The sequence below is a fragment of the Panthera leo genome, chromosome A3, assembly GCF_018350215.1.
Source record: "Panthera leo isolate Ple1 chromosome A3, P.leo_Ple1_pat1.1, whole genome shotgun sequence".
Classification (NCBI taxonomy): domain Eukaryota; kingdom Metazoa; phylum Chordata; class Mammalia; order Carnivora; family Felidae; genus Panthera; species Panthera leo.
The window spans coordinates 39,133,741-39,159,678 of record NC_056681.1 but is presented as its reverse complement, the minus strand read 5'-3'; the positions used below and the strand labels follow the sequence as shown (position 1 = coordinate 39,159,678).

Genomic DNA, 25,938 nt, shown 5'->3' with positions numbered 1-25,938 from the left:
CTGCTAGGAATTTACCCAAAGGATACAGTAGTGCTGATGCACAGGGGCACTTGTACCCCAATATTTATAGCAGCACTTTCAACAATAGCTAAATTATGGAAAGAGCCTAAATGTCCATCAACTGACGAATGGATGAAGAAGATGTGGTTTATATATACAATGGAATACTACTTGGCAATGAGAAAGAATGAAATATGGCCATTTGTAGCAACGTGGATAGAACTGGAGAGTATTACGCTAAGTGAAATAAATCAGGCAGAGAAAGACAGTTACCATGTTTTCACTCATATGTGGATCCTGAGAAACGTAACAGAGACCATGGGGGAAGAGAGGAGGGAAAAAGGTTACAAACAGAGAGGGAGGGAGGCAAACCATAAGAGACTCTTAAATACAGAGAACGAACTGAGGGTTAATGGCGGGGGGCGGGGGAGAGGGGAAAATGGGTGATGGGCATGAGGAGGGCACTGGTTGGGATGAGCACTGGGTGTTGTATGGGAACCAATTTGACAATAAATTATATATTTAAAAAAAAAGACTTAGTCTCAGCAGGAGCTAGAGATGTCTTGTTTTACTCACTCGGCCTTATAAACATTAGGAGACTGCATGTCCAATTCTACCAAATTGTGCAAAATGTCTTATAAAATACATACTGTTAACATCGAAGCATACTTTTTCAAAATAATGAACTATGTAGTTCTATAGGTGGGATTCATCTGTCCTCCACAAAGCCACATGCCCATGATGCCTTTCCACATGCAAGGAACAGTCCTCACATTTTAAAATTGTATTTGTGAACTCTATATGGCACCCACTCTTCAGGTTTATGCTTGAAATAACATTTGAAATAGTGCCTTAAACAGTGTGGGCATTTCATAGATATTTTTTGAATGTATGTTAAATGAAATAAAGTCTGGTTTGAAAAACATTTTGTAGGATATGTTTGTGACTGTCAATAATACTGTTTGTTCCTTTTCTCTCCAGAAAGCATTATACTACTTCTTAAAGGCAGCAAAGGCTGGGAGTGCAAATGCCATGGCATTTATAGGAAAGGTACATGCTTCATCTTGATCAGTACTTTTTATTTCTTAAAAACCTAAGAAACTAATGGTACCAGCTAATTGAACCCAGTATAGCATGACAGATGTCTTTCATGGAAGCAGCTGGCCAGGGCATTCCACTACAGACTGAGGATAATATTCTTGAGGTGACAGTTTGAGAAAAAGCCCCATACAACAGCAGCCTTTGTCTGAGGCACCAAAAACAGCCTTGAAAGTGCACTTGGCTCAGGGTTCCTGGGCAGAGACCCCTACCACCACCATGACCCCCTACTCTGGCACGTAACAAGAGATCTGGGCGAACTGAACATCTAACTGGTATGGCCACCCCCCACACCCCCACCCCCTGCCTCCCGTGAGATGCCTCCTTCCTACACCCTGGAAATGAGAACCAGCTCTAAGCTGACCAAAGTCCATCCTGGGGCCACCTATCAAGGGAGGGCCCTCGGCTGCTGAGCAACTTTTGTGGACAGTTCCTCTAAAGAAGAACATTTTTTTTCTCCTTCAAAGACCATTCATCCCCCCAAGTGCTGCCCTTGGCTCCCTGCGGCCAATTTGCATTAGTAACCATGGGGACAAATGCTCCTTTTCCAGAAGTGCTACATACTAATTTAGATGGAAGGAAACAGTGAAAAAGACACAAAATAGGGTCCGTTTCTCTGCCCTTAGGCCAGGGCACTCCAGAATGTGTGTTGTAGGTTGCTTCCTCAGTTTTTTCTTTGATTAAAATTGAGGTGAAATCAACGTAAAATCAACCATTTTAAACTGTATATTCAGTGGCATTCACTGCATTTCACAATGTTGGCCAACTATCACTTCTATGTAGTTCTAAAACATTTTAATCACCCACAAATTCCTCAGTTTTTTTTTTTACATCCTCTTGTTTGTTTCTGTAGATGTATTTAGAGGGGAACGCTGCAGCCCCACAAAATAATGCAACTGCCTTCAAATACTTTTCCATGGCAGCCAGTAAGGTATGTACTCAGCCCGTTTCTGTAAGCACTTAAAAACACTTGGCTTTTATTACATGCAGACTCATGCATAAGAGTTGATTTCAAAGCCCCATGCCCAAGTAATGAGCCTGGGAGTTTCATGTCTTGGAGAAGAATATCATTGACAATAAAATGTGGAGTTGGGATAGGGGGAGACACATCTTGTTTTCTCAGTAAACGAAAAATGGCAATGACATGCTTCTCCAGCATGAGGGCAAACAAAAGCTCAGCTTTCTGTCCCCCAGAAGGTGAGGCCACCTAGCTCAGGAAACAGGAAATAAAAGAGGACAGAGGAAGGGAAAACTCAAACAATATCTGCAGTAAGTTCAGGACAAGGACAAATAAGAAATGCCTAGTTTTTTCCCGTTTAGTCTTACCCAAAGGCCAGAAATTTCCCTGGCCCAGGCAGACCATCAGATAGGTGACCAGGACAAGATGGTTGAGACACAACTCTGGAGGCAGAATCCATGGTTTAAATGCCAGCCCTGCAGCATACTGCCTGTGTGACCATGGGAAAGTTACTTAACTTCTCTGTGCCTCAATTTTCCCAAATGTAAAATGGGAATATAAGAAGATTTGCCTCATATTGTTGTTGCCAGGATCTAATGAGTTTATGTTTATATGCCTTTTATTGCAAAGTACTTAAAGCAGTGCCTGGCTTACAGTAGATACAGTGGGTCAGCTTATCTTCTGCAGTCTGGGGCCAGTTAGGTAGAGTGAACTTCAAAGCATATCCAAAGCAGAATTAATTGGATCTATGAAGGAATATAGAAATGGAATAATATGGCTCCTGCCACTAAAATTTTTGTCTTGATTCCGGGGCTCAGTGACACTAGCATCTGTCTGATAAAACTTAGTAGACTACTCTGACTTCCTTTAGTGCATTAAGAACATCCTCATTGTAACACCCATGTGCCTAATGCTGGGAAATGGCCTTGATAAACTTTCTAACCCTGCACAGCAGGAAGGATTTCATTGTCTCACAATGCCTTACTGCAACACTGGGAGTAAAGATGTGCTCAAACTGGGGAATACTTTCAACTGTACTCAGTTTTTAAAAGCCCACATGCTGCTTTAGGAGCCTATTTATAAGTGACTAACACCTTGGAGCTGCTGCTATTGTGTTGTAAATTACTGAGAAGGCTGGTACTCCTCTCCTCTCCTCTCCCTTGTAATTTATATGAAATTTTTGCTCAGCAAGAAAGTGATCTGGATGGAGTACCATTAGATTAGGATGACAAGGGAAAACTGGCTGAAAAAGAGGTGGGGTTAAGTAACAGAGGAAGATATCTTGTAATCTGGCAAATAACACTGATTTGTCAGCCCAAAGGAATAACGCCAGGAAGTTGGGTGTGTAAATTAACCCGGCTTCCAAGCTATTCAGGGCAGGAATCTGAGCTACTTGTGTTCTAAATCTGAGCTGTCTTTCTTTACAGATAAATCTAAAATTATATTTAGATAATTATTCTGAATGGCATCAGGTGGACATGACCATATATTCCTTTATCATCACCTGGTTGATGGTTTATTAGATTTCTCACTTGGGGTCACTACCAAAGTAAAAGGTTTTCTGTCTTTCTATCTTCCACTTTCTGCATACCCATACTCTTACTATATATAATATTAAGATAAGATATAACATTAAGATTATATATATATATATATGTTTTTTAATTTGCTTTTAAGTCATCAGATCAGGATACAAAGCTACAGTCTTTATGACTTCTTTTATCTTATTTTCTCAGAAACATGAGCAGTTATCCTGTTGGGTCCATATTGGACTATATTCTTCTGGTTTTCTCTTTCACTATCCTGTACACCTGAAACTAATGTAACATCGTGTGTCAACTATATTGAAGTAAAAAAACAAATCAGGAAATTACATATACAAATTTGGACATCCAGCTTTTCTTGGAAAATGGGAAGAGCTGACCATATGAGGCTGCCACTCCATGTGACAACAGTTGCCTGGGGCAGTTTCTTGAGTGGTGCTACTGCCTTCAAACAGGGCAGGAACTCTCTGATTTGCCTCAGTCTCTGTCAGTCTATCACCAGATTGATGTACTACTTACATTACCTGAATGGCTCCTGGAGGGATCTAAGTGGGCCACTCCTGACCTGAAAATTATAAACAAGTACTCTGGTCCATAAATAGTTGGTGAGCCAAAGGTTAGAAACCTTACCCTCTTCTCTCCCTTCCTCCTTCTCTATTCTCATTTCCCTTCTCTTCTATTTTTCTCAACACCTGAATGAAGACAGACTCACTGTTAGAAGACAGACTCACCAGACTTTACCACATCCATCACACAAGGCCTTACCACCCCCAGACCAGACTTTCCCAAGAGTTCTAGGACAACAAGTAGATACATAGTAAGGGGACAGGCAAGAAGAAGAGAGCAGTTGTATACCACCGGTTTTAAATACAGCTGGACCATCCTTAAGAATTCTTGCAATAGCTGGCCCTTTGATATGCATAGGCTCAAACTTTGGAGTTTCGAAATAATTTTTGAACTATGCCTTCTCTAGTTATGTGCTATTCCTGTAACAGTGAGAGGGACTCTGGCTGCATCCACAATAACTACATTTAGGTGGTAAGAAGAATCTGGAGAGTTTTCTATCAAAACTTGAGTCCTGAGGAAATACTATAAACCTGTAAAACAAACCTATATGTCTACTGAATGACAGTCGAGTGGCCAAATGTGCCTCTTTACTCAGTCACTAGCAGGTGAAATACATGATGGGAGACAAAAAGAAAAGTGGGCTTCCTGGTTGGGGAAGTCACTTTCAAGGTTCACACTTCATCCAGGATTGATATGCAAAGTACTGATGTATTTGAACATGTGCTAAATTCTAAACATGCTAAATAAATACTCCATTCCATAGGCTCTTTAGAATACTAATCAGAAAAAGAAATGGTAGTTAATTTAGCATCAAATGGAAAAGAAAACACTGATGATGTTATAAGCAATCAGATTTAAATGAAGAAACATATATTAACAACACCTTACCATCCAGAATTGCTAGATCAAAATTCAAAGAATCTTTAAAATGTTACTTGGCCATTTATGTCAACCTCCTTTGACCAAAGCAGGTAACAAGTGTCTGGATAGACTTCTCTCTTCTGGAAAATTCCTACACATCCTTCAAGACCAAACTCAAATGTCAACCACCTCTGACAACTCAATCCCCTCAGTCTCTACCCTCATCTAGGCAGTTGAGTCCCCCTTCTAGGTGTCCACAACACTCCTGATCTGTTTCTAGCACAGGACTTACCACTTTTGATGTGACTATTTTAAGAGGCGCTACTTAGTGGATCAGAGCCCACTAGCCTGTGAACTCTCTAAGACAGGGATCATTGTTTTGTCATCTCTCAACTTTCACCTCCTACGTCTGTCCAATGCCTATTATGGAGTCACTCACAAAGCTAGTGCTAAATAAATGCTGAATGAAAGAATGGAGAAAAGATTTGGCTTTTGTTTCCCTCTTTTCTCGTCAGAGGGGGTTATGAAGGCATGAAAGGAGAAACTAGAGAGAGACAGAATAATTTACCAACTGTCTCATTAACCTGCCTTGATTAAACCTCTACTGGGTGCATTTTAAATATTTAGAATGATTTTTCCATAATTTACCTTATCATGAATTCTTCTGGGACTTTACTTGGATTTTTAAAACTGTTCCAGGGCAATGCAATTGGTCTTCATGGGCTCGGTCTTCTTTACTTTTATGGGAAAGGAGTTCCTGTGGTAAGTTAAATAATTTCATTATCTTTTCAACATATTTCTAGCAATTTATGGGGTAAAATTCATGATTGTTGATTAATTTAAAAGAATTAATGTCTAATACCTAGTTTGCCAAACTATCGTATTTGATGATAGAAATAAAATAATCCAGTGGAATATTTGCCAAAGAGACATAGAACAAATTTGTGACAAGAATAATGACCATATTTATATCTTAGAATTATAGATTCTAAGTAACCTTAGAAATTATATAATTCCTGAAGACTTTTTCTGACAGAGAAATTTATCTTTTTTGTTATCCTCTGCACTTTTGGGTGACCTTTCCCCAATATCTAAAAAAAAAAAAATACTGTCAGTGTAGGAAAAGACATAATTTACAGTGAAAATGAGATAATTATTTCCTAATAGAGTATAATATAATTATTAAATAAGTCTATAATGCTTCTGATACTATTTTAATTAGCCTAAATCACATAAGGCACTATCTATACTCTTTAAAAAAAAAAGAAGGCAATTGTTACCATGGAGTTATACAATACACCTTTGAGTAATAGAGTGTAATTATCTTGCAGAATTATGCTGAAGCACTTAAATACTTTCAGAAAGCTGCAGAGAAAGGATGGCCCAACGCACAGTTTCAGTTAGGCTTCATGTACTACTGTAAGTGCTACAAATATAGCTACTGTGCCAAGACTGACAAGTGCATTATTTTTTGTAAATTTTATTTAAATCCAAGTTAGTTAACATATAGTGTAATAACGGTTTCAGGAGTAGAATTTAGTGATACATCACTTACATATAACACCTGGTGCTTACCACAAGTGCCCTCCTTAATGCCCATCACCCAGTAAGCCCATCCCCCTCCCCACACCTCTCCTCCAGGAAACCCTCAGTTTGTTCTCTGTATTTAAGAGTTTCTTATGGTTTGCCTCTTTCTCTCTTTTTATCTTATTTTTCCTTCCCTTCCCCTCTGTTCATCTATTGTGTTTCTTAAACTCCACATTAGTGAAATTGTATGATATTTATCTTTCTCTGACTGACTTATTTCACTTAGCATAATACATTCTAGTTCCATCCACGCTGTTACAAATGGCAAGATTTCATTCTTTTCGATTGCTGAGTAATATTCCATTGTGGGTGTGTGTATATACCACATCTTTTTTATACATTCACCAATCAATGGACTTTTGAGCTCTTTCCATAATTTGGCTATTGTTGATAGCACTGCTCTAAACATTGGGGTACATGTGCCCCTTCGAATCAGCTATTTGTATCCTTTGGATAAATACCTAGTAGTGCGATTGCTAGGTCCTAGGGAAGCTCTATTTTTAATTTTTGAGGAACGTCCATACTATTTTCCCAGAATAGCTGCACCGTTCACATTCCCACCAGCAGTGCAAAAGTGTTCCCCTTTCTCCACATCCTCGCCAACATCTGTCATTTCCCAAGTTGTTAATTTTAGCCATTCTGGTAAGTGTGAGGTGGTATCTCATTGTGGTTTTGATTTGTATTTCCCTGATAATAAGCAGTGTTGAACATCTTTTCATGTGTCTGTTAGCCATCTGGATGTCTTCTTTGGAAAAGTGTCTATTCATGTCTTCTGCCCATTTCTTCACTGGATTGTGTTTTGGGTGCTGAGTTTGGTAAGTTCTTTATAGAGGTTGGATACTAACCCTTATCCAATATGTCATTGCAAATATCTTCTCCCATTATGTCGGTCGCCTTTTAGTTTTGCTGATTGTTTCCTTCACCGTGTAGAAGGTTTTTATCTTGATGAGGTCCCAATAGTTCATTTTTGCTCTTGTTTCCCTTGCCTCTGGAGACATGTCTAATAAGAAGTTGCTGTAGCCGAGATCAAAGAGGTTGTTTTCTGTTCTCTCCTCTAGGATTTTGGTGGTTTCCTGTCTTCCATTTAGGTCTTTCATCCATTTTTGAGTTTATTTTTTTTTTAAATTTTTTTTTTTAACGTTTATTTATTTTTGAGACAGAGAGAGACAGAGCATGAACAGGGGAGGGGCAGAGAGAGAGGGAGACACAGAATCAGAAGCAGGCTCCAGGCTCTGAGCCATCAGCCCAGAGCCCGACGCGGGGCTCGAACTCACGGACCGCGAGATCGTGACCTGAGCTGAAGTCGGACGCTTAACCGACTGAGCCACCCAGGCGCCCCTTGAGTTTATTTTTGTGTACGGTGTAAGAAAGTGGTCCAGATTCATTCTTCTGCATGTTGCTATCCAGTTTTCCCAACACCATTTGCTGAAGAAACTGTCTTTTTTCCATTGGATATTCTTTCCTGCTTTGTTGAAGACTAGTTGGCCATATATTTGTGGGTCCATTTCTGGGTTCTCTGTTCTGTTCCACTGATCTATGTAATTGTTTTTGTGCCAGTAGCATACTATCTTGATGATTATAGCTTGCTAATACAGCTTGAAATCCAGAATTGTGAGGCCTTTAGCTTTGGTTTTCTTTAGCTTTGGTTTTCTTTTTCAACATTACTTTGGCTCTTTGGGGTCTTTCCTGGATCCATATGACAAATGCATTGTTAAGTCTACTCCTTTTTTAACAAAAATCAAATTGCTGGAGTGATTGATTTAGATAGAATGTTGAGGCAGCAATCTGAGGAGGAATTTGAAGACCGAAGGAAAAGATACCAGTTGAGGAAGGAGGCAAAAGGTATAGTCAGGAAGCTCACTTTTGAAAAGGTTGAGTTTGAGGTGCCTTGTGATGTCCAGTGGATACCCCAAAACAGGTATGAAACTCACAAGAAAGGTCAAACTTGAAGAGAAAGATTTGAGAGGCATCAACATATAGGAGTTAATTAAAAGTAGCTGAGACTGCAAAAGGAAATGAGAACATGAGAGGAACAGTGGGCCATGGTCAGAAATCTGGTGGTCCTCACTGTTGTATTGAAAAGGTTTGCAAAGAAAGAGTGAAGACTCTGTGGGGACTGTGAAGACACAAAAAGACTGAAAAAGCATGATCAGAGGAATGGGGGGAAAAAGTGATCTTAAGGAAGCCACAGGATAGAACTGTCAAGAAAGAATAAATGAATGAGCCCCTCTGTGAAATGTAATGAGAAGCCTGCTTCTTCAAAACAAAACAAAACAAACAAAAAATAAGAAAGGTCTGAGAATCTATGGGCCTTGTCAATATAGAGAATGTTTATGTGGTCATTGGACTGGTTGGTATAGAAACCAGACACAATGTGTTGGGGTATGAATGGAAAGTGAGAAAGTAGATAAGTAAAAATATTCTTGGAAGTTGTGTGCCTTTAAATGGAGGAAGAAGGATGGAATGGTAGCATGAGAGAGACCAAGAACCAAGAGGGAATTCTTTTTAAGATGATGGGAGACCTGGGTATAATTTCTGACAAAAAAAAGGGCCAGCCAATTATTGGAGATAATTAATGTGTCATGGAAGTTATGAGATAATTGATGAAGAGGTTATGGAAAAAATAGGGTGGCATTAGGATCTGACTGCACCCAGGTAGATGGAGGCCTCATTAGCCTTAATAAAGAGGAGGAACTTCTCACCCTCAAAGACTGGAGAGATGGAGGAAAGGATATTGCAGATGTAAATCTGGAAGGAAGGAGAGAGAAGCAAGTGAGAAAAGACAATGCAAGAATTTCCTCAATGAGATAGGAGGTACCAAGTTGTCTTCTGAGAGGGAAGGTAGAGTGATTGGGGTAGGAGGTCTTAGGAAGCCATGAAACTTTGTAATACTCTGTGGGGACTGAGAGAGGGAGTGCCCAAGACAAGTACCAAGAGATCTGAACATACCTGAGTATCCCCTTAAGTCCTTCCTTTCAGAGGTAGAGCTAGGGTAGCAGCAGACTGCAACATCCGCTGGCATTTTCTTTAGTAGCCCAAGGAGATGGCCTGTTTTGTACTTGTCTTGGGTAGTTGCCTAAGATGGCCTTGTTCTTCTGGCTCATTACAAGTTGCAGGCCCAGGACCCATCAGATAACTCAAGCTTCTAAAATAAGAGAAATAGTAATGGCTAATGTTTATTAAGTCTTTATGTGCATTTACTCATTTAGTCCTATCAGCACATGTAGGGGGTATCCTACAGTTTATAGATGAGCAAACTGAGCCATATTAAGGTCCAAGAGCTTGCCCAAGATCACGCAGTTAGTGGAACTGGTAATTCAGGCCCAAGTGATCTGCCTCCAGAGCCTTTGCTCTTAGTGGCACCACTACTAAAGGTTATGAAATGTTAACAGCTGGAAGACAATCTAGGGACCATCTAGTGAAAGCCTCTCCTTTTGAAAATAAAGGGCCTAGAAGTGCCCAACTCACAAAGGAATAATGAAAGAGCCAGGATATGAATCCCAGCTGCTGAGAGTATGCTGATTTTTCTATCCTAGTCCCAAATGCCTCTCCTTGCTCCAAGCATGAGTTGAATCTGAGTTGAGCCTCCTGGAGCTGGGATTTGCCTGCTCCAAAATCCATAGTTATGACAGGGAGGCACTACACTGGTCTTCTGGTGTGGAAGGACAAGGATGGTGAGCCACATCCTGGTTGTTGTCGCTGGTACTCAGAGACCACACTTAGTTTACTTTTATTAATCTTAGGTATGTTGTATTGAAGAGATATCTTCATGAGACTAAGGAGTCCTTCTTCAGATTTCTGAATGGGTCAAGAACATAAATTTCCTTATTCTTACTTATAATCAAACTCAGCTTTTCCCCCCTACAAACAGTGGATCTGTAACAGCTTGACTTTTGGTTGGCTATGGATTGGTTGGTTCTTATTTAAAACAGAAGGCATCACTATGACCATTATATTCATAGATTATAATATAAAAAATAACACAAATGAGGGGTGGCTCAAAATCATTTTAATTTTCAGCTGGCTCTGGAGTATGGAAGGATTATAAACTTGCCTTCAAATATTTTTACTTGGCATCTCAGAGTGGGCAGCCCCTCGCCATTTATTATCTGGCCGAGATGTACGCAACAGGAACAGGAGTGTTAAGATCGTGCAGAACTGCTGTGGAGGTAAATAATGGGATGTTTTTAAAGTATTTTTCATTTATCACACAGAGGAGGTGAAACTGTCCTTAAGTTGTTGGTGTCTATGATTTTATAGATATTACCTCTCCCAGTTGACAGCGTGAACACTGACTTTTGCCAGGGAGGAAAAGCAGTGATGAAACTCAGGCTGGGAAAGGGAAGAAGAGAAATGATCCCTCCTCTCTTGCATTTGGCTTTTCATCAGGTACAGAGCTCACCTCAGAATTCAGTTAAGGAGTTCTGTCTCAGCCTTCACTAAATGGCCAGGGCAACTGGACACTTCAGTGGGATTGAGAGTTCTGGGTAATGAAAGTCTTGATTTAGCCCAGAAAATGCAGCCCACTGCTTCCCGGAAAGCAGGGCCCTTAGGTTTTTGAGGATTTGGATGACAGCTGAGAAGGTGAATTCTTTCAGCCTGAGCCAGTGATGTACTTTTCAAAAGAAAGCTTTTAGGACTTTAATGTCCTTCATTGATTTATTAAACACTTCCACTGCACCAATATAAATACCTCCATGTTGCAATCTGGCCCCTCTGAAACTCATTTCAAAAGCTGCCAGCTAATAATCTATCTTTAGATTTGCTCCTTTGCCAACTTCCTAATGAATTATGTATGGCTAGCCTCTTTTGGTTACATAAGGGCTATTCAGCTAAGTTGACGTTTGTCCCCACAGAGCTCTGCACACCTCCCTCGTGGTTATGTCACCTACACCCTCAGGCACTGTCTTCCCTTCATTCTCTCCTTTCCACATCAGCTGTGGCCTTATCACTCACCCTTGCAGTGTAGCAGTGCCCAGAAAAGTCCTTTTTTTAAAAAAAGAAGTCGATGTATTCTTGTCCTGCCAAATAGCCTCTAAGTCAGGAAAGTTTATTACGCAAATTTAAAATAAGCCTCCGGAAGTTTCAGCTCAAGACCAAAAAATACACACTTGTAATCTCTGTGCCTATGAAAGGTATTATGTCTTCACCCTAAATAATTTTCAAAATGCCATGCTTTAAACCTGAAATCCTTGCCTGACCAGCCAGCAGGAGCTGAAGATTGACTTCATTCATCATTTACCTGGGATGAAGTATATTGGCTAACTAGTCTGCTTGATTTCTTTTTCCATATACAGCTTTATAAAGGTGTCTGTGAACTAGGCCACTGGGCTGAGAAATTCCTGACAGCATACTTTGCCTATAAGGATGGTGATATAGATTCTTCTCTTGTTCAGTATGCACTGCTTGCAGAAATGGGGTATGAAGTAGCTCAAAGCAATTCAGCATTCATTTTGGAATCTAGTAAGATAAGTTAAAATTCTCTGCAATTCCCCAATCATACATATGCATAAATGACTTTACTACACGGGTATTTTAAGCCTTCCTAATGAAATTTCTCCTTTTTTTAGAAAAGGTTAAAATTCTTGAAAAAGAGAAGATGTATCCAATGGCACTTCTCCTATGGAATCGAGCTGCCATTCAAGGTATAGAACCTAGATAAAAATAAGCACGTGCCTGGTCTCTGTCCACTATTAGTCATCGATTCGCTTCAGCTGAGTTCTCCGGTGTATAAGCAAGATATCAAGAAGGTGGTATTTCAAACTGTACCAATGTTAGGATCAGTCTTTGGTTGACAGGTCATTTCCAGGAATTTCTTTGTTATTCTCAAGGTCCCTGGTTTAGTAAACCAATGTTAGGGTCAGTCTTTGGTTGACAGGTCATTTCCAGGAATTTCTTTGTTATTCTCAAGGTCCTGGTTTAGTAAACAATAGAAATTTTTCTATGGCTCTGTCTCCATGGCACCAGAACAATTGTTTGAAATATGACAATTTTACTCAGGAAACCAGTTTTGTTGTTCTGGCTTCAGTCACACATTTGCTGAGTTTTTTTCTGAGTAGTGACCTATGTCTCAATGAATTTATAGGTAAAATTACTTATGGATTTAAGACTCATTTGATGTCTCTTTTGAAGTGCCACATTGATGATTACTACCAACTTCACACCTTTATTATAACTATTAACATGTTAGCATCAGAAAACAAAACAGAACAAAACCCAGAGTCAAATATCAGATCCTCTCCCTATTCCCGGGGTTCCCACGCTACGCTTACAGGATTCACATGTGATAAGGAAAGTGTAATAGCACTGGTGGGAAAGCATTGGCAGGTGGCATTATTAAAAGCAAACAGATGCTGCAAAGCTCTATCTGCATTTGGATATGTGAGGAAGTCTCATGCAATAAAAGAGCAATTTTAATTCCAATTAAGTTGCTTAAAATTGTCTCATGCTGAGGTAGAATCACCTCTTTTCTATAAGAAGTGAATGGTATGAAAAAAATTCTCAACTGATATTAATATGAGGCAGAGGGGAAAAGTTATGGGGGGTGTCTTCTCAGATCTAGCTGAGCAGGTGACCCAGCAGCAAGCCATCCAGGCAACTTTAGTGAGAAATTCCCTAAAGAAGAAAAGTGTATGTTTTCTAAAATGCAATAAAGACCTTGTTTGGTGTAGGGAAACAACACCAGCAATCTCTCAGCTGTGGCAAATGAGCTCAATTGCAACAAATACAGGCCTGTTCCAAGCCAGGAAATGTGTGGAAATTGCACCAAGGAAAAGAAACGTTGAAAATGAGGGGACATTAATATTAAACAGAATTCTCCAATACAAAAAAAAAGTCAGGCTGCTAAAATTAACTATGTGTCACAAGAGAGGTCAGGCATGAGTGTCTCTGGAGATGAGGCTGCTGTACCTCACTTGAGGTTAGGAAATCTAATAATGAACATTTCTGATCAGCACTGGTGGTGCAGTGCGTGCAGAGAACGCTGAACCATCAGGACCCAGTCACCACGCTGTGACTGTGAAATTCAAGGAGGAATCCTCCCCACTGTCAAGTGACCCCCTGAGACCCTGTCAGGGTCACTATATTCCCCCAGTCAGCCCCCCAATTAGGGTGGAGCTGAATCCTCTGGAGAACTTGCCTGTTCACTGCCTTCCTTCTCAGAGATTTTAGAGGTCCTGCCTACCCCTTCTAAAGCTTGAAAACACATAGAAGTCCTGTCTGTTTGTGGTTATAGCCCAGAAAGAATCTCAGGGTCAAAGGAGGGCAGCTTTGGGCAAAATTAGAAATGAAGTGGGTTTCTCATTAGGGCTTCAAGGGACTTTTGCCTCTCTGGGTCCCTCCAATCCCTTCTCTTGGGTAGCATTTCTATAAGGACTTGCCCCCAGATACCTGTACATTTTTTAAAGTTTATTTATTTATTTTGAAGGGGGCGTGGACAGAGGGTGGGGGAGAGAATCCAAAGCAGGCTCCACACTGACAGTGGAGCTTAAACTCATGAGATCATGACCTGAGCCTTTTGAAATCAAGAGTCAGATGCTCAACCAACTGAGCCACCAAGGCACCCCTCATCTACCTGTATATTTTGAAGCACCTGGGAAGCAAAGCCTATTAACTAATGTCTTCAGCAGCTTAAGAATTTTATAATGATACCTCTACTCAGAGCTAAAGATGGGTCATGGTATTACATTAGAATCCAATAGAGGATTCTAGAAGATTAAGAGAACTTCAGTATCCAAAGGAATCAATTGCAAAGGATTTTAGGCATTGCAGTAGGCCAAATATGGAGAAAATTTGGGATGGAGGAGTCCTATAGCCCTTAAATATACACCTGAGAACATACTACACAGGGTGCTTTCTCCTTTTCCATGAAAGTCTAGACTGTAATAGAGGGGTTAGCCACACCTGAGATGGATGTCCTAGTTAGCATTCCCTCATCTTTTCAATCAACATTTTCCTAGTGAATGGAAACATGGATCCCCAAAGGTCATCACTAAGTTGTGGTCTTCAAAAGATTGAAGTCTCATATCTTAAAAGTCACATGAATTTTTTTCTACTCCTGATTATATCCAAATTTGTTGGAAAGTAAGATTCTAAATTATATAACATTTGGAGAAAGCATTCTCTAAAAAGTTTCCTACCATGTTTGTCCATTCATTCCATAAATATTTGTCAAGTATCATTCTAGGTCTGGGACTATAATCAGTGATCAAGACCTTCAAAGCTATTGTCCTCATAAGAGAGAGAGAGAAAATAAATTCATGAAGGAGAGAGAGACTAAACAAATAAAATAACAGCGATATATGCTGTGAAGAAAATAAACCATGGAGGTGAGATAGATAACTCCCAGAGTGGGGTGCTGAGGCAATGCTTTAGACAGAGTAGTCAGAGAAGGCCTCTAGGAGGGAAATGACATTTGCAGTGAGATCTGAATAATGAGAAACCAGACACATGAAGAGTCAGAGGAAGTCCAAACATGCCAGGCAGACAGGCATGAAGAATCTTAATGCGGAGGTCCTGAAGCAAGAATGAGCTTGATGTTTTGAAGGAGTATTAGGAAAATTAAGAAAGCTAGAGCATGTTGAGAAAGTAACATGTGATGAGGCTAGTCAGGGAGGCAGAAAAGGCAGATGAAGCACAACCTGTAGGTCAGCTAGGAAGTCTGGATATTATTCCAAGTGCAAAGTGAAGCACTTTGGGGGTTAACACAAGGGAATAATATGATTTGACTTTATATTAAAAAAAAAATCATCCTGGCTGTTGTATGGAGAATATATTGGAAAGTGGAAATAAAAGAACAGTTTGGAAGCTATTGTAGTATTCCAGGCTTCAACTAGGTGGTGGAGGAGACAGCAAGAAACAGGTGTGTTTGAGAGTAGAACCAACAGGACCTGCTAATGGATTCTATAATGGAAGGGAGGGGGAAACAATTAGGAATAACTAATTTAAATTTGTGCCTGAACAGTGACGCTAAGACTGTGATTGGGAAGAAACTGATTATTTGGGTTGGTTTGGTTTGGTTTGAGGGAGGGAGGTAGCTGGGTGTTAGGAATCTCCACGGCATATTTTGGGATCCAAGCAGAGAAGTCAAAGAGGTGATTAGAAGAGTCGGGCGCTTGGGGGAAAGACAGGACTGTAGATAAAATTCAGGAAGAGTAAACATCAAGATAGGCATGGTACTAATTGAGATAACCTAGAAAAAGAGTTGAGATAGAGGAGGGTGGGAAAGAAAGAAGAGAAAAGAAGGAAGAGAAGAAAGGAGAAGAAGGATTTAACTAATAAATCCTTGATATTCCGACATTTAGAAGCTGGGTGGAGGAGGAGTCAGGCAAGTGTCTAAAGAGGAGAGGCTGGGGGCGCCTGGGTGGCTCAGTCGATTGAGCATCTGACTTCGGCTCAGGTCATGATCTCACAGTTTGTGAGTTCGAGCCCCGCGTCGGGCTCTGTGCTGACAGCTCGGAGCCTGGAGCCTGCTTTGGATTCTGTGTCTCCGTCTCTCTCTGCCCCTCCCCAGCTTGTGCTCTGTCTCTCAAAAATGAATAAATGTTAAAAAAAATAAAAAAAAAAAAGAGGAGAGGCTGATGAGGCAGGAGAGAAACCCAAAGAATGAGATGTCACTGGTGTCAAGAGAGGAAAGTTCTTGGGCAGATAGGTCCAATGAGATGAGGACAGGGAAGTGGCCAATGGGTTTGGCTGCATGGAGGTTACCAACCACTTTAAAAGTGGCAGCTCCATGGAGAGGGGCAGAAGCCAGATTGGAGTGGGTTAAGAGTATGTGGGAAGTGCAGCTTTGGAGACATTGAGTATAGAACACACTTTGGAAAGGCTGAGTGTGAAGGGAACAGAGAAATGGGGAGTAGTTAAAAGGACACACCATGGGATAAAGAAAGGATTTGTTTTCATTCATAGAAGATACCAAAGTGTGTTTAAATGACTGACAGGACTAATCTAGGAAAGAGGGAGACATGGGTGATGCAGGAGAACACAGCTTCAGGGGTGAAGTTTGAGAACTGGAGGGGTGGGATCTAGTTTTTCAAGAGTTGACCTACCTTCACAAAATGAACTTAAAAGGTAAAATTCATAATTTTTATTCTTTAGGAATGAACATTTGTACTATACCATGGGAGTTATCCTGCAAGGAAGACAGCTAACAATGAGCATTATAATTTATATCCATAAGTTATATCTAATCTTGATTCTAGGATATTGAGTCTTTTGTTTTTCTTTTTTTATGTATATTATCATCAAGTTGAGTTACTAGGAACTGTATGTGAATCATTGGAGTTATTTTTCTTCTCTTTCTAATATTTCTATCAGGCAATGCATTCGCTAGAGTAAAAATTGGAGATTACCATTACTATGGCTACGGGACTAAGAAGGACTATCAAACAGCAGCCACACATTACAGCATTGCAGCCGACAAATACCACAGCGCTCAAGCCATGTTTAATCTGGCCTATATGTATGAACATGGCTTAGGTATCGCAAAGGTAATTGTGTTGGTAATAATCCAAACCTAGTAATGGCAGCTGAATGGGAAGGGAACATTTGTAAATGTTTTTAAATTCATTGATGTCATCAGTGTAGAGGAAGCAAGGAAAAGACAACATTTGCTGAGTACCTCCCCCCATACCAACACATAGTACTTACCCTAATGTGAACCCTATAAGGAGGAAATTATGTTCTCCATTTATGCCCAAAGACATAACCAGCAAGTTGAAATAAATCTAGTCTCGGCTAATTAGATTCATAACTTCACACTTTTCCCAGCTATACTAGTGGGTCCTGCCTCCACTCCCTTACACCCCAGGCCTTTTTCCATTAAAATTTCCATTGACTCTCAAGCTTTCAGTAAACAAGGAGAGAGTGGGACTGAGGTCAGAGCTGGATACCAAGGTGACATTAATCCAGAAATGTCTTATAAATCACCCACTATGTACATGACACAGTGCTGAGCACTCTGGAGAATCCTAAAAAAATGGATCTCCATCCTTCAAAGGCTATACTTAACTTGAGGATATAAGGCATATTTATTAAGAAAGAGAACTAACACTACAAGGAGATATTGGGTAAATCCCTTGGTAAGTGTAATTAAAGAAGATGGCATTGGGTTCTGACTCAGTGAGAAAGGTGTATTAAATATCAATAATGAAAGTAATAGCCAGGCATTGGTGTGTTATATATACTATGCCATTTAAATCACACAACCACTCAATAAATGAGAGAAGTCCTATCAGTGTCATCATTGTATGCTTCAGGAAACCAAAGTGCAGAGAGGTTAAGTCACCGACCAAATTTGCAGAACTCATTGGTGGGGGAGTCAGAATTTGAACCCAGGCCTGTCTGACCCTATGTTTTTGAAAGAGTGGGCCCTGCACTGAGTCATTCTTACTATTCGAGTATATATTTTGTATCAGTATTTATACTTCTGGCTGCATTTTGAGAGCCAAATAATGAAGGGGTTATCTGCTTTTCTATGCTTTCTTCTTTCTTCCATTTGTGCTAGTAGTTGAGAATTATTGGTGGGGAATTTCCTATCTGACTGCTAATTGTGCACTGTGCAACAACCAACGGCTTCCTATTCAAGCACCAACAATCCAGATCCCTGCCTTCCTGAGCTCTCCCTGTGACCTGCTTTTTGACTGATCACTTTCCATCAGCCCCAGAACCCTAAGCAGTGGAAAGACTGTCAAATCCAAATCCAGTCTGTTTTCCCCATCCTTAGCAGGTACAGGCTTCCTGTGTTTATAAAATGAGATCAAATAGCTAAATCAGAAGATTCTTTGGATGTCATTTAGCCACACCCCACTCCCTTTTAACCATCATCCACATCTGTAAAACAGAACAATGATACCTTCCCTCCCCAGGCTTTGAAATAAAAAATAAGCCTTTGTGAAGGGGCTTTGTAGTCAGCATATGGAATAACTGTTAGTTAGGTCAGAAGAGAATTTGCGTGACTGCTAAGTAAAGTTTCAGTAAAATTAAAGCTTTTATTCATCATTCCTCATGCAAAATGTAACAGTAAAGGTGAAAGGAGCACTGTGTGTATCACGGATAAAAATGACCCCACTCTATGGGTTAAATTCAAATTAGCTCACCTGTCCTGTGTGATTTAAGGACTTGGTCCCCATGACAGCCTTATCCTCACCACAACGAGACCATTTTGCCTTAACAGCCTGGGGGCAAGGATGACACAGGGTCAACTGTGCACCAGAGAGCCAGATGCCTACCAGAGCCCAGATGGCCCACTGTATCAGAAGGTCTGGTTTTCTTCCTTGGAGTCACCGCTAGCCTCTCTCCCAGTCACTTTCTTCACTATGTCAAGCAGCAGCTGTCAAGACATACATTTCATACATTTAGAAGAAACTTTGTAATTTGTCTCTGGACACATTTCTGTTCCTTCCTATCCAGGTCCTGTTAAATCACAGGTAGTTAGTTCATTTTGACCCTTTCTCACAGTCACAGGTGTATTTTTTCCTACAGAAAGTCTCTACACATAAAAAATTGTAAACAAAAAATAAGAAACAGAGGTGAACTTAGATCCGGACAGAGGAATTTTAGGTTTAGTTGGTGAGGAGCCATTTCTCTTTTGTCTTTATGAATTTCTTCTGTTTTGCAATTCGAAAAATAATAACCAAGTACCCAGGGGCAAACTTTATTAATCTTGCCATCTCATAGTCAAATTAACAAGGAGATACCACCTTTTCTAATCCTTAAAATGAATATTCTGATAATTAAAAAGCTGAAGCTTGTTCGAGCGATGGTTAATGAAAGCAAAGCAATTAGAACAGACTTTCACAGCATTTAAGTCAAGTAATTAAGCATTTCTTCAGCAGGGCACTTCACAATCCTCTTTATTAGTTAGTCCTCACGCAAACCAGCAGGAAAGATAAGTATAATATCATTACCAGGATTTCTCTGAGAACCAAAAAAGGGTTTGTAAACCAAAACTCTCTGGGAGAAGGAAGTGAGGTATAAGTCAACCTGTGGTAAATCAGTATAAAAATATGGGTCATTGTTGTCCTCATCTGTCTTTAGGAAAGGGCATCAGGACTGGGTGATGTAGGTGACTTAATCCTAATAGCTTCACTGAGAAGCATCTCATTACCCAATTTATGACTTCGAATTAAGCTCAGTGAGCTCCTTGACTTAAAATGTGGGCCAAGACTGGCTGCACCATTGTTGTGGGAATATAAAATAATGCCTGAGGAAGAACTGGGAGAGGACCTGAACTAATTTAGAAATATAAGCACTCAGCTCACAAGTTGTTATGCAACTTTGTCTCAATTTACGCTTGATTCAGAAGTACTTCAGAAATTTAACCATGAACAAAATGATTTGCCCATCCCCTCCTGCCCATTCCTTCTGTCTGTATCCTGGTTCAGGCCAGCATTTCTATTCATTCAGGCTTGTTGTAAAGGCTTCTCAGTCGTCTTCCATTCTACTGTTCTTCCTTTAAATCCGCTCAGAGAAAGCTGTGTCTGCCAAAGATATATAATCTCCAATTCACGGGGAGGACTTGTTGCTGACATGTGTCTTCTAGTCAGAGACTACATTTCCCAGCTCCCTTTCATCCTTGTGACTAGTTCTTACCAATGGGACAGAAATAAAAATGAAGGCTGTCATTTCTGGGCCAAGGTGGCTAAGAAGTAGATGGAGCTTCTCCTTAGTCTCTTTCCCCTTCCATTTGTTAAATGCAGAACTTATAGAGGCTCTAAAGGGATGGCAGAATCACATAGTAGAAGGAGGGTGGGTCTCTCAGTTACCAACCAGGAATATCCCTGTTGAAATTTGGGAGTTTGGGTGATGGGCATTGAGGAGGGCACCTATTGGAATGAGCACTGGGTGTTGTATGGAAACCAATTTGACAATAAATTTCATATTAAAAAAAAAGAAATTTGCGGGTTTGTTACAGGTGGTAGCATTACCCTAGTTAATACATAATCCATCTAACAGAGCAGTACCATGTTATTTTTTATAAAATACAACTCTGGTACTGTTTCTCCTCCACTTCACTCCTCCAAAAACCATGCACACACAGAGAAAAAAAAATACAAGCAAACAAACAAAAATAAAATGATCTTATTGACTTTGTATTGCTTAATGAAGTCCAGACTTCTTAGTCTGGCATTCAAACCTACCTTGACATAACCTACCTACTCCCCTATGTATCTTCTAGGGTACTTTTCCTTCCCTCCCAACTAGAGACCTTGAACTTAACCCTCCTGACTTTCGATCATGTCACCCCATTTGCTAGAATGATCTTCTCCCACAGTTTTGACCATTAAAGACCCCTGAGTTTTTCAAAGAATAGTTCCATTATCATCTCCTCCATGAACCCTTCAATGAGCCCCCAGATTTGAAAGATATCTGCATCTGCTTCTAAACTACCGTGGCACTGTGACTTGTTTTTCTTCACTTATTTATTCGCTCAAATATTTTTCATGTGCTTATTTTGTGTCGGGAAGCAATGTGCTTCATTCTAGGGATATAAGAACAAGACAACCTTCAAGGAGCTCATAGCCTACTATGGAAGAGATATGTCCATAGCTAAAGTGAAAGCCTAAAAAGGCACTAGTGGATGCTCACACAAATAAAGTAGTGTGAAAATGTTAAAGAGGGAACAGTGAATTCAGGTGGAAGGATCAGTACTGCCAGGTCTTGTTCTAAAATGATTTTATAACATGGACTATAAGAAACACATGACAAATTTCTTTAATGGAAGAAAGCAGGTATGTTTTAAGATAAGGACTAAGAAATCTATCCTAAATTAAGACAAAAGGAGGGGAGGAAGTAGCCTTTGCAGATGAGTTTCCAGTATATATAGTTAGACCTACCAGATAACACATTTTTGGGATCCTACAAAGAAAACAAAACCACATCTACTAAATAAATTATAAATAAACCTATCAAAAATAAGAGTAATTATGACACAAGGTATTTTCACTTCTCATTTGTCTGGTCTGACCACTTATAGAGTATTAGAGCTGAAGCTTTAAACACCAGAATAGAATTATTTTCTGGAAAGGACAAGTTCAAGTTAGATATTTAAAATGGCCTTCTCAGAAATATGACAGGACAAAACACACATCTCTTTAAAATGGCCATAACTCCTCTTGAAATAAATGGCTTATTACCTAATAAAATAATCAGAAATGTGCAAAATAGTTATGTGTGGATAACTTTATTTATTACAGGAAAAAAAACCCTACAAGCAAACAAACAAACTGCTTCAAAATAGAAGACATGCTCTGTAAACTATCACATGGCAGTACACCACTGTAGTATGTATTTTATGGCCCAGTGACTAAGTGAGCAGGCTAGAAGTAGGCCATCTGGATGTGAATGTCAGTTCTGCCACTTATAAGTGACATGAATTTCAGTAACTGACTTAAACTCTCTGTGCCTCAGTTTCTTCATCTTTATAGTAGAGTTAATATCATCTTCCCTATGTAATTGTCATGAGGTTAAAATAAATTATGGTGGTAACTGGCACGCAATATGAGTATTTAATAAGCATTAGCCATTATTATGAAATACTATGCAACTATCAAAAATAAAAATATTATAGACTAAAGCAATATCTTAGGACATGGTATGTTGTTTGAAATATATTGTTAGATTAAGAAAGCAGAAGACAAAATATTGTGCAAGTTGAAAAATTCCTAAAAGTATGTATATTTGAATATATATATATATGAATGCTGGAAGGATGTGTATAAAATATTACCAGTATTTATCTATGTACAGTGAAATTGTAGGTGGGTTTTTAATACTTTTTTCAGCTCTATGTTTTCAAAGTTTTCTCCCATTAGTATATGGTATATTTATAGTTAGAAAACAAGAATAAACTATTCAAAAAATCTACCTCTGTCCTGGTATAAGAAGTTTTTGATGTCACCCAAAGATTCAGGGCTAGCAAACTCCTGCATCGTGTATATGAACAATTTTCATAAGCCAGATACTTTATTCCTGGAGAATTCTGTATTTTTGAATTATAAGAAGCTATTTTGAACATATGAACATTGGGCAATATTTTGGCAAACCTGATATTTTACTTGGAAACACATTATTTAACAAGAGACTGCAGATCGGTTTACATAATCTCCTCAATCATTGAATTTAAAGCAAAATAAGCTCAAATGTATCACAGGAAAGTTAAATGTAAGTGGATTGAGTGTGCAATGGACTTATTTAATGAACCCTGGCCATCATCAAAACACTTTTGAAAGGGAATTTTTTGTATGAATGACTTGGATTTCTTCCTAATAAGGATCAAAGAACAAGGAGCCTTTTCTAGAATCAGCTAATAAAATCTCTTTTATATGGGTTGCCCTAATTAACCAGTGGGTTCAGGAATTTCTTTCTCTGGGAATTTTTAAGAAAGACTTTCATGTCCCACCCCACCCCCACTGAGAATTGTGAGGCCCCTGGGTAAGGAGGGCACTTATCCCACCTTAATGGTACTTCTTGCTATTTTTTATTTCAAACTAAGCAACTGAATTGTGATGTTTGTGCCTGAAGAAATAAATTAATAACTATTGCCTGCTTCAAATAAGAATGAATGCTTGAGATATTGACAAATGCTTTTGTTCCCTGAATGCCCTATTAAAGTCAATATGCCTTTCATGTGTGGGGGTGACACAGCCTTTATAATCTGCAGGGTGCTTTCAAAAGAACACCCACTGAATTTGTTGGAATTAGAGACACAAATTAGAGTTTTTACAACATCCATTTTCTCTGTTGCCAAGAAGATTTGTTCAGAACAGTCTCTTGCATTTTAAGTTTTTAGCAAGAACATTCCTCTTTCTCCAACAAATCAATTTACAAGACCACAAAGCTTTGGGAAAAATTTAAGAAATAACAAGCAGAACACAGCTGAGAGAATACCACCCAAAACATGGGTTTAGCAGGGGCCGCAGGGATTCACAACTACTGCACTCTGTGTAATGGAGGTTTGGAAGACAGGGAGGACAAAGAGATGCAAGATAAACACAGTTTGTGAAAATCTCTCTTCTTATCCTTTTGAAACGAATCCAGAGGCACCCAGTAAAGTACAATAATGGGACTGGCCCAAGGCACTTCAACCTTTAGAACAACACTACTTAGCTTTTTCACTACTCTGTTTGGGAAATCAAGCAAAAGTAAAGCAAACAAATAAAAACAAGCCACAAGTAGGTGAAAATTAAAGAAAAGAAATTTACCTGCCATGGCATAATTTAATGGCGGGGAAAGATCCCTAAAAATATAGTATGTAATTTGAGGAATCAAAATTCCAGCCTGAGAAGTAAAAAGTTCATTCATTCATTCTATAAGTATTATCAGAGAGAAGCTATGTACTTGGCATTCCATTAGGCACTGGCAATTGAGGGGTAGTCCAGGTCCTTGAGGACAAGGACAAATGACCAAGCAAATTCTGTAACTTCAGGTATGAAAAGTACTATAAAGAAAACTAGGAATTTTAAATGCTTGTTAGTATCTGTATTGCTATTTGTTTGGGGGAGCTGGACTGTTGGCATCTAGTGTTCTACTTCTTTAACTGGAATCGTACCTAAGGTCTGGCCCCACAGTATCCAAGAAAGCTTTTTGTGTTAGTTTTCTATGTGTTAGTTTCTGTGTTATAGCCATAATAAACTACCACAAATTTAGTGGCTTAGAACAACTCACATTAATTAATTATTTAATTTAACTTTTATTTATGAGAGAGAGAGTGCACAAGTAGGGGAGAGGGGCAGCAAGAGAGAGAGAAAATCTTAAGCAGGCTCCACGCTGAGCACAGAGCCCAATGCAGGGCTTCATCTCATGAACCATGAGATCATGACCTGAGCCAAAAGCAAGTCGGTCACTTAACCGACTGAGCCACCCAGGCACCCCACAACCACATTTATTATCTCATGATTTCTGGTTCAAAAGTCTGGGTGAGCTTGACCCATCCTGTGTAGTTTCACAGGCTAAAGTCAGTCTGTGTTCCTTACTGGGAGCTTTGGGGAAGAATCACTTCCAGGCTCACTCAGGTTGTTGGGCATATTCAGTTTCTTATGCTGTAGGACTGAGGGTCCCATTTCCTCGCTGACTGCCCACATTCCTTCTCATTCTTTCCATGAGGCCCTCCAGCAAGTAAGTTGAGCCCTTCCCAAATCTAGAAGCTACAACTTGTACTTCTGCCGTATCTGACTTTCTCTCCTGACCTCAGCCCTGAGAAAACTGTGTTTATGTGATAATATGTAGTACACCCAGATGTGATGATATGTAGTATGTGATAATATGTAGTACACCCTGATAATCTAGGGTAATCTATTTTAAGATCTCTAGGTTTAATGACATTTTCAAAGTCCCCTTTGCCATGTAACGTAACATATTCATAGGTTCCAAGGATTAGGACATGACGGCCTTGCCAGGGATGGGGGAGGTGGTGGGCTACCAAAGATAAATAACAATATTTCAAGTGATGGCTTCCATTTAATTACCCCTAAAGAATCTGCACTTAATGAGTCAGGGCTATTCTTCTATTTCTAGGACATTCACTTGGCCAGGAGATTGTATGATATGGCTGCTCAAACAAGTCCAGATGCTCACATACCTGTTTTCTTTGCTCTCATGAAACTGGAAACTGTGCATTTGCTCCAAGATATCCTGTTTTTTAAAGTAAGTTTGTCTCAAATAGGCCCCAAGTCTCTGAAAACTCCAATGAGCAGTTTTTGAATGGTGGGATGGAAGGAGATGACGGTTGTGTATGGAGGGGGAGGCTTGGATTTGTTTTGACAGAATGTCTCTTCCAGCAGTTTACGATGTGTTGGAAATGGATGAAATTGGACAACACCCTTGGACCATACTGGGATTTATTTGTGATTGGCCTAATTGTTGCTGTGCTGATCTTCTTGCTTAGAAATCACTATGGGTAGAATCTGGACCACAGGAAAACCTGCTCATGGGAACAGTTCACTTCAAACTATCCTTGCTAAATAAAGAATTTCCTCATGAAACTCAAGAGTCTGCTGCAGATTTCTCACACAGGCCTGTGGTGGAAAACGGACAAAGCTTGAGACCTATCTTCAGAAACCATTTCAGACTTCCTGCTTAGTTTGGGTGATCACTTGTGGGGGAGTGAGCTGCTGAAGACTGGTCACCTGAGGTTTCCTTACAAACTTGTCGTTGTGGTAATCTAGTCCCTAGTTAGGGATAATGGCCGCCCATTTTCACATTGTTATAACAGCCTCTTCCCTCTCAAGAGGACAAATGTGTTTCTTGGCTCCTACAGACATACAGAGATACAGAGGAGGAGGAGTTTGGGGAGGGCAGGAACACAGATCCCTCAGAAAATGAGAA

At 39.7% G+C, this 25,938-nt stretch overlaps 1 protein-coding gene and 1 long non-coding RNA gene across 6 annotated transcripts in view; one reads left to right on the top strand and one right to left on the bottom strand.

The window, feature by feature from the left end:
* The window catches only part of SEL1L2 (SEL1L2 adaptor subunit of ERAD E3 ligase), a 123,257-nt gene extending 97,657 nt beyond the window's left edge, over window positions 1–25,600 (top strand). For 3 of the 5 annotated variants that reach the window (XM_042931643.1, XM_042931640.1, XM_042931644.1), the window contains exons 11-20: window positions 982–1,050; window positions 1,952–2,029; window positions 5,728–5,790; window positions 6,360–6,447; window positions 10,636–10,784; window positions 11,913–12,078; window positions 12,186–12,260; window positions 16,930–17,102; window positions 25,129–25,257; window positions 25,392–25,600. In XM_042931643.1, the coding sequence (XP_042787577.1) occupies window positions 982–1,050; window positions 1,952–2,029; window positions 5,728–5,790; window positions 6,360–6,447; window positions 10,636–10,784; window positions 11,913–12,078; window positions 12,186–12,260; window positions 16,930–17,102; window positions 25,129–25,257; window positions 25,392–25,514 (1,113 nt within the window). In that variant the 3' untranslated portion in view covers window positions 25,515–25,600. The remainder of the gene's footprint in view (window positions 1–981; window positions 1,051–1,951; window positions 2,030–5,727; window positions 5,791–6,359; window positions 6,448–10,635; window positions 10,785–11,912; window positions 12,079–12,185; window positions 12,261–16,929; window positions 17,103–25,128; window positions 25,258–25,391) is intronic. The other 2 variants (XM_042931641.1, XM_042931642.1) reach the window with 2 other exon arrangements.
* Window positions 2,702–5,367, bottom strand: LOC122215834. The gene is made up of 3 exons (XR_006200568.1): window positions 5,321–5,367; window positions 4,125–4,165; window positions 2,702–2,802 (listed from the first exon to the last, which is right to left on the bottom strand). It is a non-coding gene; the product is annotated as an uncharacterized LOC122215834 (long non-coding RNA).
* Window positions 25,601–25,938: the final 338 nt, after the last annotated feature.